This window comes from Lycium ferocissimum, chromosome 2 (genome assembly GCF_029784015.1).
Source record: "Lycium ferocissimum isolate CSIRO_LF1 chromosome 2, AGI_CSIRO_Lferr_CH_V1, whole genome shotgun sequence".
NCBI classification, from domain to species: Eukaryota; Viridiplantae; Streptophyta; class Magnoliopsida; order Solanales; family Solanaceae; genus Lycium; species Lycium ferocissimum.
This window is the reverse complement of record NC_081343.1, coordinates 56,678,461-56,700,758: the sequence shown is the minus strand read 5'-3', so window position 1 is coordinate 56,700,758 and position 22,298 is coordinate 56,678,461. Positions and strand designations below refer to the sequence as shown.

General features: G+C 33.4%; 5 protein-coding genes across 6 annotated transcripts; 1 reads left to right on the top strand and 4 right to left on the bottom strand.

The window, feature by feature from the left end:
* Positions 1-202: 202 nt before the first annotated feature.
* LOC132048232 (berberine bridge enzyme-like 22) lies at positions 203-2,056 on the top strand. Its single transcript, XM_059439136.1, has one exon. The coding sequence runs from the start codon at positions 223-225 to the stop codon at positions 1,828-1,830; it is 1,608 nt and encodes a 535-aa protein (XP_059295119.1). The 5' UTR covers positions 203-222; the 3' UTR covers positions 1,831-2,056.
* Positions 2,057-3,396: 1,340 nt separating this feature from the next.
* Positions 3,397-4,626, bottom strand: LOC132048230 (uncharacterized). 2 transcript variants are annotated; one of them, XR_009412932.1, is made up of 2 exons: positions 3,913-4,626; positions 3,397-3,811 (listed from the first exon to the last, which is right to left on the bottom strand). XR_009412932.1 is itself a non-coding variant. In XM_059439135.1 (2 exons), the coding sequence occupies exons 1-2, from the start codon at positions 4,051-4,053 to the stop codon at positions 3,536-3,538; spliced, it is 417 nt and encodes a 138-aa protein (XP_059295118.1). In that variant the 5' UTR covers positions 4,054-4,089; the 3' UTR covers positions 3,397-3,535. The 2 variants fall into 2 exon arrangements, 1 of the variants encoding a protein (XP_059295118.1); XM_059439135.1 differs by having other exon boundaries at positions 3,913-4,089.
* A 774-nt stretch (positions 4,627-5,400) lies between these two features.
* On the bottom strand, positions 5,401-13,004 carry LOC132047780 (protein MAIN-LIKE 2-like). The gene is made up of 3 exons (XM_059438775.1): positions 12,975-13,004; positions 5,579-6,118; positions 5,401-5,490 (listed from the first exon to the last, which is right to left on the bottom strand). The coding sequence occupies exons 1-3, from the start codon at positions 13,002-13,004 to the stop codon at positions 5,401-5,403; spliced, it is 660 nt and encodes a 219-aa protein (XP_059294758.1).
* Positions 13,005-19,686: 6,682 nt separating this feature from the next.
* On the bottom strand, positions 19,687-21,645 carry LOC132048229 (berberine bridge enzyme-like 22). Its single transcript, XM_059439134.1, has one exon. The coding sequence runs from the start codon at positions 21,124-21,126 to the stop codon at positions 20,692-20,694; it is 435 nt and encodes a 144-aa protein (XP_059295117.1). The 5' UTR covers positions 21,127-21,645; the 3' UTR covers positions 19,687-20,691.
* Positions 21,164-21,958, bottom strand: LOC132047779 (berberine bridge enzyme-like 22). Its single transcript, XM_059438774.1, has 3 exons — positions 21,627-21,958; positions 21,266-21,556; positions 21,164-21,191 (listed from the first exon to the last, which is right to left on the bottom strand). The coding sequence occupies exons 1-3, from the start codon at positions 21,956-21,958 to the stop codon at positions 21,164-21,166; spliced, it is 651 nt and encodes a 216-aa protein (XP_059294757.1).
* Between the last annotated feature and the right edge of the window lie 340 nt (positions 21,959-22,298).

Genomic DNA, 22,298 nt, shown 5'->3' with positions numbered 1-22,298 from the left:
TCATTTTCCTTTAAATTTTTCCAAATGAATTATTCATTGAATTGAAGTACATCTAATCCAGAAACTAATGTACATTCAAATACATTAACTCCTTTGGTCAAAGTTAAACTGGTGAGTTTATGAAGAAACTAATCTGGACATTCAAATACATTAAATTCATCTCTATAAATTGGCTTATTTGAAAGGGAAGCCATAAGCAAACTTCTATTCCAAAGAAAAGAAATGGGTAGCCTTCATATCCTCTCTTTGTTACTCTGTTCAGTCTTTTTGGCAAAATGTTACTCACATGATGACTTTCTCCACTGTCTTTCTAAATACCCTGAAACCAACATAACCAAAAATATTTACACTCCAGATTCTCCAACTTATTCATCTATCCTAGAATATGCTCAAAAAAACCCGAGATGGTTGAATTCTTCACATCCCCTTTTCATTGCCTCCCCTAGAAAAGAATCAGAAATCAAGCCTGTCATTCTTTGTAGTAAAAATGTAGGCCTACAAATTAAGATCAAAAGTGGTGGCCACGACTATGAAGGCCTATCTTATCGCTCTGAATCCCCCTTTGTTATGCTTGATTTAAGCAATCTTAACAAAGTCAAGATTGATTTAAATGAAGAAACAGTTTGGGTTCAAGCAGGGGCGACGCTTGGCCAGCTTTACTATGCAATTGCCAAAAAAGGTAAAGTGCATGGAGTTTCAGGCGGTGTCTGCTTTAGTATTGGCACTGGTGGCATCATCAGTGGTGGTGGGCTCGGCGCATTGATGAGGAAATTTGGCCTAGCAGCCGATAACGTTGTAGACGCTCATGTAATGGATGTAAATGGAAAAATTCTTGACAGAGAGGAAATGGGAGAAGATTTGTTTTGGGCGATAAGAGGAGGTGGAGGAGCAAGTTTTGGTGTTATTCTAGCATGGAAACTAAAATTGGTTCGTGTCCCTGAAAAGGTTACTGTTTTCACGATTCATAGGAAGTTAGAGGGTAACCGAGATCTCCTCCAAAAATGGCAAAACATATCACATCAACTCCCTGAAGATTTGTTCATCAGGGCGATTATTCAAAATGGCGGATCATCAGCAGGAAATGATAGTAAAAAGCATGTGGAATACTATTTACAGGCACTATATGTTGGGCATGTTGATGAGTTAATTCCTCTGCTCAACCAATTCTTCCCTGAATTTAATTTAACGCGAAAAGATTGTTTCCAGGAGACTGATAATGCAGAGAAAGAATGCTATGAAGTTCCCTGGAGCGGATCAGTCTTGTATTTCTATGGTAGGAAAACAAATGAGTCACTTGAAGTTTTGCTAGAAAAGAATATTCCAACTCAGAAAAGTTATAACAAAGGAACATCTGATTTTTTGAAGACTCCAATTCCGGAAAGTGGTTGGGAAATGATAGAAAGACTCTTTCTAGAAGAAGAAAGACCCCAGATGATTTTGGATCCATTTGGTGGAAAAATGGATGAAATATCAGAATCTGAAATTCCATTCCCTCATAGAAAGGGCAGTTTGTATAATATTCAGTACTTGGTGTACTGGGGTAATAACAGTGAGAGTATATCAAGCCAGAAGATAGCATGGATGAGGAAATTATACAAGGAAATGGAGCCATATGTTGCAAAAAATCCAAGAACTGCTTATCTTAATTACAGGGATCTTGATTTTGGAACTAATCAAGAAGATTACAGCTATTCCAAGGCCAAAATATGGGGTGAGAAGTATTTTAATGGAAACTTTGAGAGGTTGGCCAAAGTGAAGAGTAAGGTGGATCCCAGCAATTTCTTCAGAAATGAACAAAGTATTCCACCTTATCAATCATCATACTACTAATATATCTGAAGAAGATTGGAGTTCATGCAAGGTTGCTTGAAGTTTTACAAATTAAAGTCTCTTTTTTCTAGAATATAAGAAAACTATTGAATTTGTCTGCGCTTCGCGCGGCTTAAAATATCAGCTTGTTAAATTCATGAAACAAATTTTAAAATATTCAAGTGCTAAAAAACCTGTTAGTGTTCAAATTTAAACATATAAGCTTTTCAGTTTTAATTCATTTTATTATTAATTCGTAATTTTAATACTTTTTGTAATTTTGGACTGCGTAAGGATTATTAATATCTTGAAGATTTTTTTTTGTAATTTAGATTGCTTTTTTTATTTTTATAAAGAAAGGAAAAAGATCTTTAAGAAAGTTGTAGCTCTCTCTATATGTATAAACATGTAATGTTTTCGTAGTATATATAAAATATATAAAAGGATATATGTTTAAAAAATAGAAAAGTGTGTGTGTCAACATGATTTTAAACCAACATAAAATTCATGGCATGTTTAAGATCACAAATTTTAAAAATATATTGCAAAGGAAGTGAAATTCATCTCTACAAAATATCCTTTTATATGACTTGACTTAAATTCTCGTTCTCTAAGTGTCTTCTCGGAGGCTTGGAGCCATCATCTTCATCAAGCATTCTTGGATGAGTTGGTACCTAAAGATGCTTGGGAATGCCTATCACCATCTTTCCCTTAGCAAATTCCAGTCATGCCAAGCCATCTAGCTATTGCTTATACTGAAATTGTAAATTCTCCATTAAGTTCTTCAAAAGTGAACAATGTATAATCTAGTTGAATTCAAATGCAAAATGACCGCTTAGGAGGCGTGCTCAAAAGTATGAATGAAGTTGTTTGATATACATTCAACTTCCAGCGGATAAGTAATGCATTGATAGGTGAGAGTAATGGAAAATAAAGACTCATAATTGAATGGGAATGTAAATACTCACAATTAAATGCACAAAATGGAAGAAATTGTTTCGTAACTTCTTCTATATGGCATGCTTGGAAGAAAAAAGAAGAAAATGTCAAATTAAAAGAGTTAAAAGGGGTCTCTTTTGAGATTTTCTAATATAACACATGTATGGGGAAAAAAAGGAATTAGTGAAAAGGCCAAAAAAAGGAGAAATAAAAAAAAAATTGTATTTGTTGGCGAGGTGTCACATCAGATTTTCTATTTCTAGCTTTATATGAGTCCGCAACTTTTGTAGGTTAAAAAAAAAAAAGTTGAACCAAAATAGCACCAAAAAAACACATAACTAAGTTTCACGCACGAATTAGAAGCCAACAAAATCTGCCCCCTGCCTTTGTTCTTTGGGCAATTTTTTTAAAAATTAACATTTTTTCCGTACTTTGCTTGAAGATTAGTCATGTTTCAAAACGCCCGAATATCAATATTTTATATAGAACTTAATATCTTTTTTTGCGTACAATAATCTCGGCTCATTACATCAAGTACACCTGAATATTTGGATCGTCGTTTTAGGGGTTCTAAAGTGCTCTGAAGTAAGTTTTCTTTGTTTGGAAACTTGTTATCCTTAGGTTTAAGTGTCATATTTTAGAGGATTTTGATTAATTTAGGACGTCGCACGAGTTATTATTAATTGACAATAAAGACTAAGATAACTAATTATCATTAAGAAAATAATAACCAAAAATATATATAATATTAACATAAAATAAACACTTTATTTACAAATACACAATCTCAGGTCCCACATCTGGGAGCCTTTAGAGTACGGCTAGGCCTAAGGCCAACCCCACCACCCTCACCATCATCTTCATCCCCCTTCCTCCTCTTAATATGTACATGTTCTATGGAATGATCATCCTTGCTTCCCTTCCTTCCCTTCATTCGACCCGGACCCTGGTTCATAACATGCTTCCTATGGGAGATGACGGTGGGCGGTGGCAGTGGGACAACAGCATCAGGAGTCTCGTCAATCTCATTAGGAGACCCGTCCACAGGCGCAGAAGAATGAACCTGAGATAACATATAAACAATTTAGTTTAGATTTATTCTAAACTAAACATGAAATAAACAATTAATTAATAAATTATTTTATTTTATTGTAAAAATCAAACCTGTGTGTCGACGGCCTCCTGAGATGGCTGGTGAGAGAGCTCCTGAGCTGGCTCCTGAACGGTCTCCTGAGTGGGCCTCAGAGCTGTAGCTAGAGCCGGAGATGGGTCCACAGGCGTAGAAGAATGAACCTGAAATAACATATAAACAATTTAGTTTAGAATTTATTCTAAACTAAACATGAAATAACATATGAAAAAATAATTAATAAATTATTTTATTCTAAAAATCAAACCTGTGTGTCAACGGCCCCCTGAGATGCCTGGTGAGAAGGCTCCAGAGCGGCCGCCGGAGCAGGAGATGCAGATGGTGTCGTATCAAACACAAAGTCCTCGAATATGGCGTCGAAGTCCAGATGTAGGCCACCCTGTAGATCACGAACCGGCCGCTCACCCTGTGGATCATGAACTGGTGGAGCTAGAAATGAAGGCCAGGGCACATAATCTGACAAAGGGTCAGGCGTATACAGAGGTGTCTGTGAAGTCGACGGCCGGGAAGTCGATGGGTTATCTGTAGTCGACGGCCGGTAAGAACTCGACGGGATCTCTGAAGTCGACGGAGCCTCACCACCTCTGCGAGCCCTACCACCTCTGTGATGGCCACTAGCTCCTCGGAGACCACGACCACCTGTTTCCTGAGGTGGGGCACCGGAAACACGCTCACTTAGACACTCAAAGTCATGTGCCTGTCGCATGCCAGTCTCAACAAGCTCAATCATCCGTGCTGCATACTCCGTTGTCTCGAGGGCCTCCATACGGGCAGTGCTCTCATAGCGCATCGTTTGAACGGTCCGTACCTACATATGTTTGCAAATATTAACAATTGAATAAATTTGTAAAGTAATACATAAAAGGATGGATAAAGTTTAAGACTAATAAAACTTACCAGCACCTCATACGCTCCTGCGAGAGCTACATATCTTAGGCCATCAGGACGACGCCTAGAGGGGTTGCCAATAATGATGCGAGTGATCTGCATATACCACTCCACGTACACATGGATCGGAGTGTCATGTCCGACCACCCTAGGCTCGTCATCCTCGCATCTCAACTCTGGACCTGCTGCTGCATATGGAGCCACCATGCATCGACACCCGCCCGCACGCTCGTCCTTCACATAGTGGTCGTGTGCCCAATCCGTGGCCGCGGGTATATTCTGTACATACCCAAACTATCGTAACACGCAGTCGGGCGCGTGATACTCAACGATATCCATATGTATCAATGGACACCGCGACATCTGCATGTGCTGACCAGCCCTACAAAACACCGGCAGCTTATCCAAAATATGATCATACGGCGTCCATATAAAATCCTATAAAATGAATTGAACTAGTTAACAATAAAAGACTAAAATAGTGGCTATGTGGTCTAGCGCGTGGATCCAAAATATGAACATACCGTCTACGCCGTCATGCGGTCTAGTTGATCCCCAAACGGGAGAAGGCTGTAGTGCGTCTCCGCACGTTGGCGTACGCCTCACAACCATCTCTACGCGTATGGCATCGGCACAGCAAGATAGTCAGCGGGAGGGTGAGCTGGTATGGGCTGAAAAGGTCTCAACCTAGTCCATACCCATATCTGATATAGTCATTTAAAAAATGTTTTATCAGCCGTCGTTTTAAGAAAATAGATTTTGTGTTTAATTACACACACTTAAATATATTACCTGAAGGAGCGAGCAAAATACAAGGACCTTTATCCTCGTGCCCATAGAACATCGGCAGGATCCTCGACACATGTAGCCCAGCACAGCAACGCCCCAACTATAACATCCTAACTCGGCGAGATCGTCGATATACCGAAGATACCTCAAGCTCACATACGAACCCGAAGTGTTCGGTAACATGATGGCCCCAAATATGATGAGTAGGTATAAACGCGCACGTCGGTCAACATCAGCCTGAGACGTGTCCTCTCCAATCCGATGTTGCATGTCTATGAGGCACAAGTGAGCATAAAGGGCCGACAACAAAAGCCGACTCTGGCTGAAAATATCACCATCCTGAGCCGTGAAACCGGTGAGCCTAGTCAACTCATCCTGGTAAGGCGACAGCACCCAAGGCTCCTCAATATACAATGGGCGTCCATCAACCTGTAGCCCATAAATGACCTCCACATCCTCGAGGGTAATGGTAGCCTCACCAGTGCGGAGATGAAATGTGTGCGTCTCCGGTCGCCACCTCTCAATCAAGGCGTCACTAGCAACCTATCGTACTGTACCCGACCAACTTCGACGCATAGGTAGATATCGCCCCGACATAGTATATCCAGGACACAAGGATGTGGGGGGTGAGCAGCTAAGATCTCCCATGCTGAGTCCCCTAACCGGGTACGGACCTGAGCCTCAGGCTGTAGGTCGGATGTCCATATATGCTGCGACCTATGCTCCGGCTGAAGATATAGTACCTCTCGGTCGAAGGGCCCCGGATCAAGAGGGTGGTGATCCGTTTGTTTTACGCATTTTAAATCAATCATTAACAAGTAATATTAGTTATGTAATCTTTTAACGAAAATTATATTAAGGATTGTGGTGATCCATCTGTTTTACGCAAGGATTTTCAATCATTAACAAGTAGTATTAGTTATGTAATCTTTTATCAAAAATTATATTAAGGATTATGGTGATCCATCTATTTTACGCAAGGGTTTTCAATCATTAACAAGTAGTTTTAGTTGTGTAATCTTTTATCGAAAATTATATTAAGGATTGTGGTGATCCATTTGTTTTACGCATTTTAAATCAATCATGAACAATGTTTTAAAAGCCAGTTTCGGGACTCGCCCCGGGGCGGGGCACAGGCAAAACGCCTCGGGGCTTACGTGTGGGGCTTAGTTCATTGAGGCTTACACCCTAAGCGCCCTACTGTACACCTAAACAGGCCTAACGCCCAACGCTCTGGGCTCGCCTAAGAGTTCTTACACAAATTATGTGTCAAATTCCCCGGTTAACATTATTGACCCTTATAATACTTTATTAAATGAATGATGCTTAATAGTTTGCTTCATATATAGAAATAAGATGATTGAGAATAACTCAACTAACAAACCGTAGTATTGCATATTTACTATTTGAGAACACTTCGAGGGTGAACATCACATAACATTTCTTTTAAAAATATATAGCCGAATTTTAGACCTTCACTTGCCATTAGTCTTTATGTTTTTGTCATGTGTCTCAAAATTATCATAGTTTATTATTTTGCTATTTGAAAGTAATTTTATTTTTATTCATGAAGGAGTGATGTTTTAATTATAATTTGACAAAGCTTATTGATTATTTTCTTTTAGGGAGATAAATTGCATAGTATATATGATAGTAGTATGCTTTAGAAATTGTGATTCTTTTATTGTTTGAAAATTAAGGGGTTAAAATGGTTTGTATCTCATAATAACTTTTAAATCATTGCAATTATTTATACTTGTAAAATCATGTTAGAAGTTTTGCTTTCAATGAGTTTCTTTAATCTTGTTATTAGTTTTTTAAAACTATTTATATATGTTTTATAATTTTTGTGTCATTATACTATTTTAGTATATTATAAATTAAAATTTTAAATATCCATGGGGCTTACGCGTCGTGCCTTGGGGCTTACGCCTCGCCCCGTACTAAGTAAAATGTCCCGTCTCACACCCCCGCCTTTTAAAACACTAAACATGAACAAGTAGTATTAGTTATGTAATCTTTTATCGAAAATTATATTAAGGGTTTTCAATCCTAAACTACGGGTTATCAATCCTAAACTAAGGGTTTTCAATCCTAAAATATAAAGATTAATAATTAATAAGTCAAATAATTAACAATTAGCTAGCAAACAATTAGCATAAACAATTAATAAATAAACAATTAACTAACAAATCAAACAATTAACAAATTATTATCATATATTTAATAAATAAACAATTAACTAACTAATCAAACAATTAACAAATTATTAACAAATAAACAATTGGCTTAACAAAAACTAAATAAATAATTAGCTAGTCTAACAATTGAAATAGCTAATTTAACAATTAACAAATACTTAAGTTGCTAATCTAACAACTAACAAATACTAAATAAACAATTAATAAATCATTAACTAATTAACAACAAATAAACAAATAAAAAAAGGGGCAGACCCAAACTGCCCCAAAAAAAACAAAAAAAAAAAAAAAAAAATGAGCAAAACTTTTTTTTTTCGAAATCCACAACGACTACACAATGATCATGCTTAGGGTAATAATATATTTAACAATATAATAGAAAATTCATAGTGAAATATCTAGATTGAAGCTTTTTTTGAGTTTTCCAAATGAGTTCTACGCCACTCTATTCCGAAATCCAACCTTAGAAACTTGTTCCTACACTTCAATATACCAAGAATATTGACTTTCGGGTTGAAAAACAACATGAAAACGACGTTTGGAGACCACTGAATCACCCTTTAATGGCAGGTCTTTTTTTTTTTTTTTTTGAAACTGGGATGGTGGGGAAGGAGGGTCTGGGTGAGTTTTGTTGGCTTCTTTCGTGCGTGAAACTTAGTTTGTGTTTTTTTTTTTTTTGTGCTATTTTGGTTCAATATTTTTTTTTTTTAACCCACAAAAGTCGCGGACTCAGCTTTATATGGAGTACATATCTATAGATGGCTAAGGAGGCAAAAAGGATGAAACAGAAAGGAATCTATATATCTATATATAATATAAAGCTAGGCATAGACAACTTATGTGGTGCCTCTCTATAGCCTCCATTGACATTTATCTTTTTTCTCCTTTTTTTGAATTTTTCCCCCTCCATTCTATTGGTTTAGTTTATATTAAAAAGCCTAATAATCTTTATTAAATTTTCCAAACAGAATTAGTTTTGTACCAATAAAGATGGGAGAGTAAAGATAGCCTTTTATTGTTGTTACATGGGAGAGTAATTTTTTATTAATGTGTACTGCTGCTATGTGCGACAGCAATTAAATTCTTATTAATGTGCATTAATGTCTCAAAAGGAGGAGTTAAAAAGACAAAAACCTAAATCTCATGCATGTTGCCAAAGTAACTTTAAGTACAGTTGAGGATCCATTTCTTTATCGGCTGAACTATGCCAACAATTTTTTGAATGAAAACATACACTCTTTGAGTCTTATGATTGGCTCTTACCCGGCATTAGTTAAATTTTGATAATTCATGCTATGCTATTTGCTCGAGCAGCGTGGCACACTTAGTGATATCTACCTCAGCGTTGGATGCATTTCTTCTAAGGTAATTATATTCATTCTCTAATTTTTTTCTTGATTAAATTTGTTCAGGAATCTGACATAGTGTGATTTTGAAACCTTTTTTTATTTTTTTTCGAACTGAAAAATTTTCATTTTATTATAACCAAGAGAGCAAAAGGGGATACTTACAAGTAACCATCCTGCATAGAATGACAGACCATTCTTGCATATTTAGAGGGGTATCCTCCTAAACCTGTAAGATCTCAAAAGAATAGTTAGAACAAATAGTGAATCTTCATCATTCTGAGACTCACCATTTGTGATTTTGAAAGCTGCTTATGAGATTCAACGTTTAAAAGTAAAGGCAAAACTTAACTTCTTAACAAGAAATGATGTGTTGCCTAGCATTTTCTGTGAATTTGATTAGAGAGTCTAAATAACTAAAGCAATGGTAAAGAAATGCGAAAAATTAAATCCATTCACACCAATAAAAGAAATGTGTCATTTTGCAGCTATTTCTTGACCATTGCTTTAGTTATTTAGACTCTAATCTTTTGTCTAACAGAGGAAAATGATATCTAAATATTCATATAATTTACATAAGAATCTGAAACATAATTTAGTTAAATATTTCTACGGCAATAAGTAAAATATTTTTTGCAAAGAAAATTTTCTTTTTTGTTTCTTACCTTTCTATTTTTTATTTTATTTCTATTGTTTTGAAAGATTGAAATCTCACACTAATTAAGTGTATGCAACTCATTTCTATTGTTTTTGTTTGTTGGACTGCTCCACTTAGTAATTGCTCTGGTGGACAATTCATATTATATAGTAATCAAAAGAACCAAAATATATGGTAAAACGAAAATGAAAAAGAAAAAAATGACTACTAGCACAAATAAGATAAGCACCGATTAATATAAGGATTCAAACGAAAAATTGTTAGGTTTGATGATATGAAAAAAAGCGACTCTATTAAATCTATATATAATATTGTATTAGTTCTTTTCATATTGCTAATGATTTATTCTCCAATTAAACTGCTTGGTTTTTCATATTCTAACTGAGAACTCTTTTCATATTATCTAATTAAATTGAGTAATTAATGCATAATAATCTTAATCATTATTATATTCTATAACATGTTTTTGTGTAATTTTAGTAGTTTGTTATATTTTATCGGAAAGATCTTTGTGCCACACTGATTTTGGCCACAATGACCCAAATGAGAGTAGTTCAATAAATTTACATGGGTATCTAGGTTAAATTTAATAATTTATGCCTAGTCTATGTCATTTCTACCCCTTCTTCCCAAGTTCATTAATTCAAAATTTGCATGGAATCCTCTCTCATCAATTCAATTTTGGGGTTTTTCCCAAAAAGGTTATGGCGATCTTTTTATAGGTGTGGCCAAATTTGGGTCAAATTAGTGTGGTAGTTTAGCAGCTTTATTGAGATTTGAAGATATTATTTTTGTGGTTATTTATCTTTATTATTAGGGAGTTAGGAGAAGAAGAAGAAGAAGAAGAATTAGATTTGGCAATATTTTTAGGGAAAAGGACATTGTGTGTCCATTCAGCCAAACTAATTCCACATTTAACCACTGTTTGGGCTTAATCCCACTAGGTGTCCGGTCGGCCCAAATAATGCCAAAAAATGGCCGGTCGGCCCAAAATAATGCCAAGGCTTGCAATTTGTAACAAAATGTGCGCAAAAAAAAAAAAAAGACTTTTTGTGGCGACTATGTCGCCACTAAAGGGTCACACAAAAGATATATACATATGTTGGAATTATATATACGCTTTATATACAAGAATTATATAGTTTATATACAAATGCTGGAATTAATCATACATTTATTATACATAAATTATACGTTAATTATACATTTATTATACACATATTATACAATAATGATATGATATTTATTTTTAACATACACAATAGTGATACATATTATATACCACAATGATACGGTTTCTATAATACATTTTTTATACGTATGGTACACTTTCTATGCAAGACTGATACAGTTTATATATACATGCTGGAATTATATATACACTTTCTATACAAAAATGATACATATTATATACAAAAATGATACAATTTTCTATTCTATACAGGGGGGTTGCACTGTGCTGATACACATTATATACACAAATGATACATATTATATACAAAAATAATACATACCTTAATGATTCATATTTTATACGCTTATACATTACGTATAGGTACTGATACATATTTTATACACAAATGACACATATTATATATAAAAATCGCCTCAAACATTTTTGTGTTTGGGTTTTTAATTAGAAAATTGTCTTATTTAAGTTTTGGTTAATGGATGAGATTTGTTTAATTGCTACATTTTGGGTCTGGAAAAAATTGGGCTAGAGGATGGGATTATTTATGCCCGAGCAGCCATATATGTCATTTTCCCATATTTTTAAAGAAAATGAACAGGTAGGTAAGTAAGTAAGGAAAAGGCCGAAAAAAATTAAGATAAAAGAGTTAAAGGGAAAAGGAAACAATAAAATAAGATAAAAAAATGCATAAGAGATTCATATAATTAGATTTATATCAAATATATAAATAAATAATCAAGTCTTAAAATTTGTTAAAAATATGAACAGAAAGAAATCATTTTATTGAATCTTTTTCTATAGGAAGAAATCATTTTTATTGGATCTTTTTCTTTCTTTACTTTCTTTAAGAAAAATGAAATTATTGTTTCACTTAAGTAGATTATATAAACATCAAATATTTTAGAAGACTAAAAATACTTAAGTGAAGAAAAATCATAGAAAATGCATGTATAAAACTAAGTGTAAATAATATAATTGACTAAAATTTTGAAATATTTGAATTTGATAACTAAATAGAACATTTTTAGAAATTCAAGCACATGAAAATTTTCGCGCGGATGAATTCACTAGTTAGTGAAAAGGCCAAAAAAAAAAAAGGAGAAATAAAAAAAAAACAATTGTATTTGTTGGCCAAAAGAGGTGTTACATCACATTTTCTATTTCTAGCTTTATATGGAGTACATATCTATAGATGGCTAAGGAGGCAAAAAAGAGGAAAAGTTGTTTCACTTCTCTAATCCTTTCTCCTATAAGTTATATTAGTAGGCTTTTGGACATAAAATATGTGATATTTGGAAAAAGGTATTTTTAAAAACTCAAGTTGTGCTTTGACATGCATTTAATCGAATTTTTTTAAAAAAAATTGTGGTTGGAGGAAAATTAACTTGAATAATTGGTCGAGGTCATTTTCTCAAACTTGAAACTCACTTCCAAAAATAATTTCAAAAAATCAATCTAATGTATAACCAAAAGTTATTTTGATTTAATAAAACAAAAAAGTGAAAATTTTATACTAACAAACAGGCGGTATCATACACCAAACTCATAATAGTGACAATTATTAGAATATCATAACATGAAGGGACAAAGAGTTGACTATTTTCACACGGAAAATCTTATATAAAGTTAAATAATAATAATTAGAATTATTATAAAAAATAATTATTTTCTTACCTCTTCATCTCGAAAGCCTCCAATCTCCATAGTCATTAGCCTCGGGGAATTTTCGATGTCTAAAAATGAAGCAAAAATGAACATATATTGACAAAACAAATTCGGAAAATCAATCTAATGTATAACCAAAGTTTTTTTTATTTTTGTTTTTTTAATATGAAAATTTTATACGAACAAATGGCGGTATAGTACACCAAACGCATAATAACAACAAAATTATTCGAATATCATAACACGAAGAGACAAAGAATTGACTATTCTCACAGAATTTTTTCTTTTTGTATAAAGTTAAATAATAATAATTTATAAAAACTAATTATTTTCTTACCTCTTCATCCCCAAAGCCTCCAACCTCCATAGTCATTAGCATCGAGGGAAATTTCATGTCTAAAACCAAAAAAAAAAAAAAAGGACACTAAAAAGGATGAACATATATTGACAATAAAACCACAATGAAGAGGAAAGATCTTACCTTTTCGTCTCAAAAGCCTCCAACTTCCATAGTCAGCCTAGGGGAATTTGATGTCTAAAATTGAAGCAAAAGTTAAAAAGGATGAACATATAATGACACTAAAACCCCAATGAATAGGAAATATTAAAGTGGTCAATGTGGAGAATTCAATTTTATAACGCTAGCCATGTGAAAGAGTGGAGTAGTAAATGTTGAGACATTTATTTTTATATTTTTTATAATAAAATACAAAGAAATATAGAGAAAATGTCAAAAAAAAAAAGGTGAAAAAAGATAAATGCCAATGAAGGCCATAGAGAGGTGTCACATAGGATTATCTATGCCTAGCTTTATATTATGCTAGTTAATTTATCCGTGTGTGAATGATCTCATTGAACTTGCGAATGATCCTTCTCCAATATTTGAATATTAAAAATAACAAAGGGCAAATTATTGTAAAAAATAAAAATATTGAAAATATTTCAACTTAAAGTTAATATTAAAAAATAACAACAGGCATATTCTTGTAAAAATCATATATGTTGAAGATATTCCAACTTAAATTAAAAGATAATGAATGATATAAAAGTATTACTCTTTAATCAACTTTTTTTTCTTCTATATATTCTTTGATTTTAAATTTTTACAATCAAAGAATATATATATATATACACATAAATATACACACACACCTTCAGCAAATATGAAATGATCTTTCTAAAAATTTAGTGGAAAAATAAGAAATTAAATTATTATAATACCAAAAACAAAACAAAAACAAATATATAAGCAATATACATAAAAAAAATCTAGAAAAAATGCTTAAGATAGAAATCAAATATGGATTAAGGCATTAATTACATTTGTACTTACTCAATGGTGGAGTCCTTGAGGAGAGAATATGTAACAAAGAATTTTGCCTATTAGTCCTAATTAAAAAAATTATAAATATCAATTGTATTGTGCACAACAAACTTCTTAATGCCATTGAGAAGATAGTGTCAAGTCTTTATTTCAAAATTTACGTTGTGTTGGGACACATTCCTTGAATTTTATTCTAACTTTGGAGTTACTACCCTTTTGTCTTCATAAACACATTGAAGAATTATTTTCAATTAGCAAACCTTGCGCAAGTACATGTGAAAATGTAAGCGCATTCTTCAGATGTTTATTAAAGTATCAAACAAAAAAATTCTCCCCTTATTCAACATGCTTTTTTCTCTTTACCAAAATATCAACTTGAACACAAAAAAAAATTAAGCTCTCTTAGCATCAATCAAATTGTCAGTTTTTCTTCTTAAGTTTTTTGCAAAATGTTGATGCTTCGGCAAAATCAAAAAATAAAAACATGTTGTTTTCCATCGTTTGTTTCTCTTATCATTCATATAGATTATAAGAAAATTGAAGAGACAAGAAAATGTGCACCAGAGAATAATCATACCCAAAAATGAAAGTCATAGAACTGTTAAAAATCAATACATAAGAGTACATGTACACCAGAGAATAATCATACACAAAATGAAAGTCATAGTACTATTAAAAATCAATACATAAGAGTACATATACAGAAACAAAAATCATGTAAATAATACTGTCAATGACCCCAATGAAGATAATTAAACTGAATGTAATTCATCAACTTTGTTACCTTCTTTACTGGAAATTCTAAACACCTCCAAAAGCTTACTGCTTCTCCAAAAGCACTGTCTGAAACAACAACATATTAATAATTAAGTTAAATAAAAAGCAAAAGATACGTATATTGATTCTCAGTAAATGACATAGGAAATGACAGCGTACAGGCAAAGAAAAGTGAAAGACTATGAAAGCAAAAAATACTGATAAAGGAACGTGGAATGGCAGTATTAGAATTAATGACATTAGAAATGGATGAAGAGATGAAAGTAAAGAAGGTTAGCAATGGTATTGAATGACTGAAAGGGGCGTGGGATTGTGGTCTTGGAATAAGTGGGAATTAATTCACTACTAACTGAAGAGAGAAAAGCAAAATTGCTTGGAGACAGCGATTGAAACGGTCACAACTATTCTCAAAGGATATGTCTGATTATCCTCTTTACTAATTAATTAAATTAATTAATTAATTAATATAATGAAGGCAAAAAAAAATGCGAATAAAGATAAATGCAAATGTTGGACTTTTAGACTGTCACGTCAGCGAGCCTATGTCCTGCTTTTATAAATATATAAGATTTAGATTATGGAGAGAATCTTGGTATATGCTCTATAAATGTACTAATACTATCATTTTGTCTACTCGTAGTACAGCTTTGCTGAACAAATCTTGAATACTCATCTTTTATGGATTAATATAAATCTTGAATATGTGTTGCTTAAAGGATAAATATTAACTATGCTCAATATTTACATCAAAACAATAAATACAGAATATATCTTTCATACACATATTTATTACATAATCATAAAAAAAATCTCAATTTAATTTTGGCTTAATGCATATGTGCGCCCCCCCCCCCCCCTCTCTCCCAAAACCCAACCTCTGCTCTTTTTTCCATTTTAAAGGCTCAAAAAGCACCTCAACTAAGTGTTGTTCTTATTGAACCCCTGAACTTGGCCTCAAGTGTGTCTATCAAATACAATCCAACTTGCACAAAAGATATATGGTTGGTAAAAGACCCTACGAATCATAGCATATAGTTTCATTTTTTTGTTTACTCAAGTATGATTGGCAAAAGACCCTACGAATCACAATAACTGAAATTAAACCAAAAATAACTGAAAATCAAAACATATTTCACAAAGAGAATCAAGAATTCACATATGAATACATCATCAGCATAGCATTATCTTTATCAACATAGTCAAATTCCATACATATATTAGCTTAACTTTTAAGGATACATCATGTGAGATGCTATGTAAGTCGGATTGTGTTTGATAGGCACACTTGAGGTCAAGTTCAAGGGTTTAATAGGAACAACGCTTAGTTGAGGTGCCAAAATGAAAAAAGGAACAAGTTTAGGAGGACGCATATGCATTAAGCCTTTAATCTTTAACTACTGAAGTCAATTAAGTCGATTAGTAGTAAGTTCTTAGTACTAGGGGGAGTCTTCTGGAATAGTAACATTTTGCTGAAAATAATGAAAGGAGCATAAGACAGAGTTTTGAAGGCTATCCTTTTCTTTTCTGCAAAGACGAAAGCATGATGAAATGTTGAAGAATTTTCACCGGATGATCTTCTTCAAGATTGATGTTTAACTTTTGACATTATTACAAAAATGGTGCAAATTTAAATTTTTGCCTGTACTTCTGTCCTTCTCCCATCTCCTTTCATTTCTTCTTGGCCAAAGGTCTAAATATACCCCTTAACTTTGTGAATATACTCCTCAACTTTGTGATTTAGAACAATATACCCTTCGTCAAAATAGTGGTGCATATATATCCTTGTAGTTACAAAAGTGGTGCAAATATACACTTTTTGCTGACAAATTATTTTAAAAAAACATTTAGCTTATTTTTTAATTAAAAAAATATCACGTGCTTTAGAAAAATAAGTCTACCTATTTTTTTAGTGGACTTATATTTTTAAGCCACGTGTTAATTTTTTTCTGCTGGGTCGGGTCTGGTTCATTTTAAAAAATTGGTAGACTTTTTTTTTTTTAAAGCCAAGGAGATATTTCTTTTAAATGAACGAGACAACCCGCTAGAAAAAATATGCCTTGTGGCTTAAAAAAAATTAAATCTACTAAAAAAATGGGTAGACATATTTTTTTAAAGCCACGTGACATTTTTTTAATTAAAAGATAAGCTAAATGATTTTTCAAAAAAATTCTGGCAATGAAAAGGGTATATTAACATCATTTGTGTAGTGGCAAGGGTATTTTTGCACCATTTATATAACGGCAGGGAATAAATGCATCACTTTTATAACGAGGAGTATATTTGTTCTAAATCGCAAAGTTAAGGGGTATATTTGCACCTTTGTTCTTTCTTTTTTCTCCTTCTTCTTCTCCATTTTCTTTCTTCCTCCTTATTCTTCTTCTTTCAATAAATAGACCAGCCAATAAAGATAATTTGGCCCTTAAATTTTCATTACATGAGAAGTAGATGCAAAAATTAAAGAACAACAATTTGAAGGACAAAAATTAAAGAGTATTCCATATGAAGGCCAATCCGCGCAATTTTTTGTATTAAATTCTGATGTTGAGTTGCAGAATGACAAGGCAATTAATAACCTTTCCGATGGTTATGTTATGTAGAGGTGTACTCGAGGTGTACCCCATTAATTTGCGTTCGCCGAATCGATTTACGTCTCATAGATCATAAACTTTTTAAAACAAAAAAAAAAGAACTCCCACGATATCTTATAGGAACTTTCAATCTAAATGAGCTGTGCACTAAAAAAAATCATGAATTTGTGGTTAAAAAATTATGAATTAAACCGTAAAAATTTCAATAATAAATTATAGGATGCACAACTCAAATTAGAAACTGCAGACGGCTATGATTTCACTAAAAACAAAGCTGAATCAATAATTGGAGATTTGGAGGGTGTCCACTATTCTATCTGCCACTCTTGTCCCTATTCTATATTCAATAAAATTACGAGCGTACTACTAAAATTGTAAAAGAATGAGATATGTGTTGTAGAAAACGAAAAACCTATTGCTTGTTTGTAGTTACAATTGAGTGGGTAATGTACCATTGAACTTAATTGAGTGGGTAATGCACCATTGTTTGATTTTGTTGAGCTTGAAAAAAATTATTAAATAAGACAAAGTGGGTATATTAATTTTTGAAGGGTTGTGTTGAGTCTAACCATTGAAAATTGTTGGGTCGCGTTCGAAAAGGTTGGATAAATCTATAGTTGGTTTGGACCAATTTTGAATACAAAAATGTGTTGATGAAATTTGAACATATTATGCACACTACAAAAATCGAGGTATAGCGGCGGTCCCAAAACTGCCACAAATGACTTTTACGGCGGCCATACATAACGTCGTAATATCGTCTGCCACAATTGTATTATGACAGTTCTAAAATAACTGTCGTACTATACATATAAAAACTGCCGCAATATTGATTTGTCATAGTGGCATTTTTTTATGTTTAAACTGGAAAATTGCCGTAATGCAATAGAATTTAAATTTCATTTTTCACATTACGGTAGTTAAAACCCCCGTAATTCTTCAATTTCATAACTGCTTTCAAATTATTGCTATAATTAGTATTCCCAATTTTGTCATTCCATATGCACATCCTTTTTTTTTTTTTTTTTTTTTTTTTTTGCACTCTATATATTTAAACTCCTATAACACCCGAAATTAAGCAATATAAAAGATCAAATAAGAAACTATTCATCATCTAAAACAAAAATACTCCAAAATTATATCATCAAAATACTAAAGTTTCAAAGTTTTATTCAACATTAATACCCAAAACAAGTCAAAGTTGATCCTAATGACGATCCTTAGGATCCTTGAAGATTTTGTAAGTAAGTAATGATGATCCTTGAGGATTTTGTAGTGTGACGCCCATGACTATGGTCGGACCGACGAGAGCGGGTCAAAGAGAAGAATTGATAGACTTCTAAGCTGACAAGTTTTCGAAGAATCGCACAGTGGAATGGAAGAAAAGAGTGAAAAGTTTTATATAATATAAGTTCAAATGGTACTTACATTTTTGCGCTTGATAATAGCGTAACTTAAGAAATAAATCTGTGAAATATGTTATGCTAAAGAGAATTAGTACGTGTCATGGAGTTGGGTCCCGGCGATTAAAGAGAGAAAATTTGAAGGCTGCCCATTTCTTTTCTTTGGAATTGTAATAGCATAAAAGAACTACAGGAGACTTTCTAGTGCAAGAATGACAAAGAATGCTTTGAAAAAAGAAGATAAATTTGGTCGGGAGTATCCTTTCAAATAATCCACATTAATGTACTTGAATGTATATTATTAGTTCGGAGGCTCAAATATGCCATCCAACTATCGGAAATGGTTCATTTATGCTACTCGTCAATAGTTTGGCTCATTTATGCCATCAAACTATAGGAAATAGCTCATTTATGCCATTGAACTATAGGAAATGACTCATTTATGCCACTCATCAATAGTTTGACTCATTTATGCCATCGCCCGTTAATAAAAATGACTCATCCATGTCATATTTCATTAAAGCTGATTTTACAATACCATATATGACACGTGGCCTCCAACTAGATTATGGTTGTGAGTGGGTAAGGTGTATGGGTCGAATTTTTTATTAATTTGATATTTAAAATTGGGCTGGTTTAATTGAACGACGTAGACCTCTAATTGGAGGCCACGTGTCATATCTGGTATTATAAAACCGGCGTTAATAAAAAATGGCATGGATGAGTCATTTTGGTAACGAGCAATGGCATAAATGGGTCAAAGTATTGATGAATGGCATAAATGAGCCATTTCCTATAGTTCGATGGCATAAATGAGTCATTTCCTATAGTTCGATGGCATAAATGAGCCAAACTATTGACGGGTGGCATAAATGAACCATTTCCAATAGTTGGATAGCATATTTGAGCCTTTTCCGTTAATAGTTTTTGAATTTATTCAACAGTTTGACTTTGACCCAAAGCACATGAAAATCCAAATCCAAATATCTGAATCCGGGTTCTCAGTCGGCAAGGTTTGTATTATCCATAAAAAATATATATATACTTCAACGAGGTAATAGATTAGTGAATCGGAGATAGGAAATCCAATTTTTAATATATTATACAACATCTTTAATTTAGGACCATAAGATTCAAAGTCTCTCTTTATTTTTTAAATTCCGTGTTAGTCAAACTCAGACACTTAAATTGAGACGGAGGGAATGCAATTTTAATAATCTTATGAACCTTATGTTGATTCCTGTGATCCCACCGCAGATTATTGGACCATATAAAATTTTAAAAAACAGTACAATTTAATTTTAAAATTGAAGTTTCTCTGAAAGATCCATATAAAAATTCAATAAACTTTGGGTCTGAACCAAGCCTCTTCCGATTACAATTTGACACAAGCTATACCGGCTTGTCTAAAAACATGAGACATCACATATGTGAAACACATATTCATGATTTATTTGAACCGCTAAAAGATGAGCATCCCAGCTTGTACTAAAGTCGACAAAATGATGAGTACATTTATAGCACATGTACTAAAATTGTTACCATGAGTCTCTCATTCTAGAAAAAAGGACTCTTTTAATTTGTAAAACTTCAAACAATCGGTACGGATTATTATTACTCCATCCGTCCCAATTTATATGTGGCATCATTTGATCGGACACGAAGTTTAAGAAATAAGGAAAGATTTTGTTATGTTTACCAAATTGCCTTGCTTTAGTGTTTACTTTTGTTGACTTTTCTTCACAATAAGTACATCTTTAAGAGTAAATGGGACCCAATAAGGGTAAAATATGGATGGTTCCATTAAATCATTTCCAAATAAGGAAATGTAACACTCATTTTGAGACGGACTAAAAAGGAAATGGTGTCACATAAATTAGGACGAAAGGGAGTATTATTTAGTAGTTGATTACCATGCACATAACATCTTGCAAGGACTCCACTCGATCTTCTTCAGCTATATCAGTATGATAATTGATAAGGTGGAATACTTTGTTCACTTCTGAAAAAATTGTTAGGATCTACCTTACTCTTCACTTTAGCCAATCTCTCAAAGTTGCCCTTAAAATACTTTTCACCCCACATTTTGGCCTTGGAATAACTGTAGTCCTCTTGATTTGTTCCAAAATCAAGGTCCCTGTAATTCAGATAAGCAGTTCTTGGAGATTTTGCAACATATGGCTCCATTTCCTTGTAAAGTTTCCTCATCCATTCTATCTTCTGGCTTGACACACTCTCACTATTATCACCCCAGTTTACCAAATACTGAATATTATACAAATTCCCCTTTCTATGAGGAAAAGGAATTTCAGATTCTGATATTTCATCCATTTTTCCACCAAATGGCTCCAAAATTATCTGGGGTTTTTCTTCTTCTAGAAACAGTCTTTCTATCATTTCCCAACCACTTTCTGGGATTGGAGTCTTCACAAAATCAGATGTCCCTTTGTAATAATTTTTCACTGTTGGAATAGTCTTTTCCAGCAAAATTTCAGGTGATTCAGTTGGTTTTCTGAAAAAGAAATATAAGACTGACCCGATCCAAGGAACTTCATAGCATTCTTTCTCTGCATCAGCAGTAGTACTCTCTTGGAAGCAATCTTTTCGCGTTAAATTAAACTCAGGGAAATATTGTTTGAGCAGAGGAATTAACTCATCAACAGGCCCAACATATTGTGCCTGAAAATAGAATTCCACATACTTTTCAACATCATTTCCTGCTGATGATCCACCATTTTGAATAATAGCTCTGATGAACAAATCTTCAGGGAGCTGATGTGATATGTTTTCCCATTTTTGGAGGAGATTTCGGTTACCCTCTAACTTCCTATGAATCGTGAACACAGTAAGTTTTTCAGGAACACGAACCAGTTTAAGTTTCCATGCTAGAATAACACCGAAACTTGCTTCCTCCGCCTCCTCTCAACGCCCAAAAAAAATCTTCTTTCATTTTCTTTCTATCAAGAATTTTTCCTTTTACATTCATTACGCGAGCGTCTACAACATTATCTGCTGCTAGACCGAATTTCCTAAACAATGCACCGAGGCCACCACCACTGATGATTCCACCAGTGCCAATACTAAAGCAGACACCGCCTGGAAATCCATGGACTTTACTTTTCTTGGCAATTGCATAGTAAAGCTGGCCAAGAGTGGTCCCTGCTTGAACCCAAACTGTTTCTTCATTTAAATCAATCTTGATTTTGTTAAGATTGCTTAAATCAATCATAACAAATGGGGATTCAGAGCGAAAAGATATGCCTTCATAGTCGTGGCCACCATTTTTTATCTTAATTTGTAGCCCTAGTTTTTTACTACAAAGAATGACAGGCCTGATTTCTGAGTCTTCTCTAGGGGAGACAATGAAAATGGGATGTGAAGAATTCAACCATCTGGGGTTTTTCTGAGCGTATTCTAGGATAGATGAATAAATTGGAGAATTTGGGGTGTAAATGTTTTTGGTGACGTTCGTTTCAGAGTATTTAGAAAGACAGTGGAGAAAATCATCTTGGGAGTAGCATTTTGCCAAAAAGAGTGAAAAGAGTAAAACAGAGAGAATTTGAAGGCTA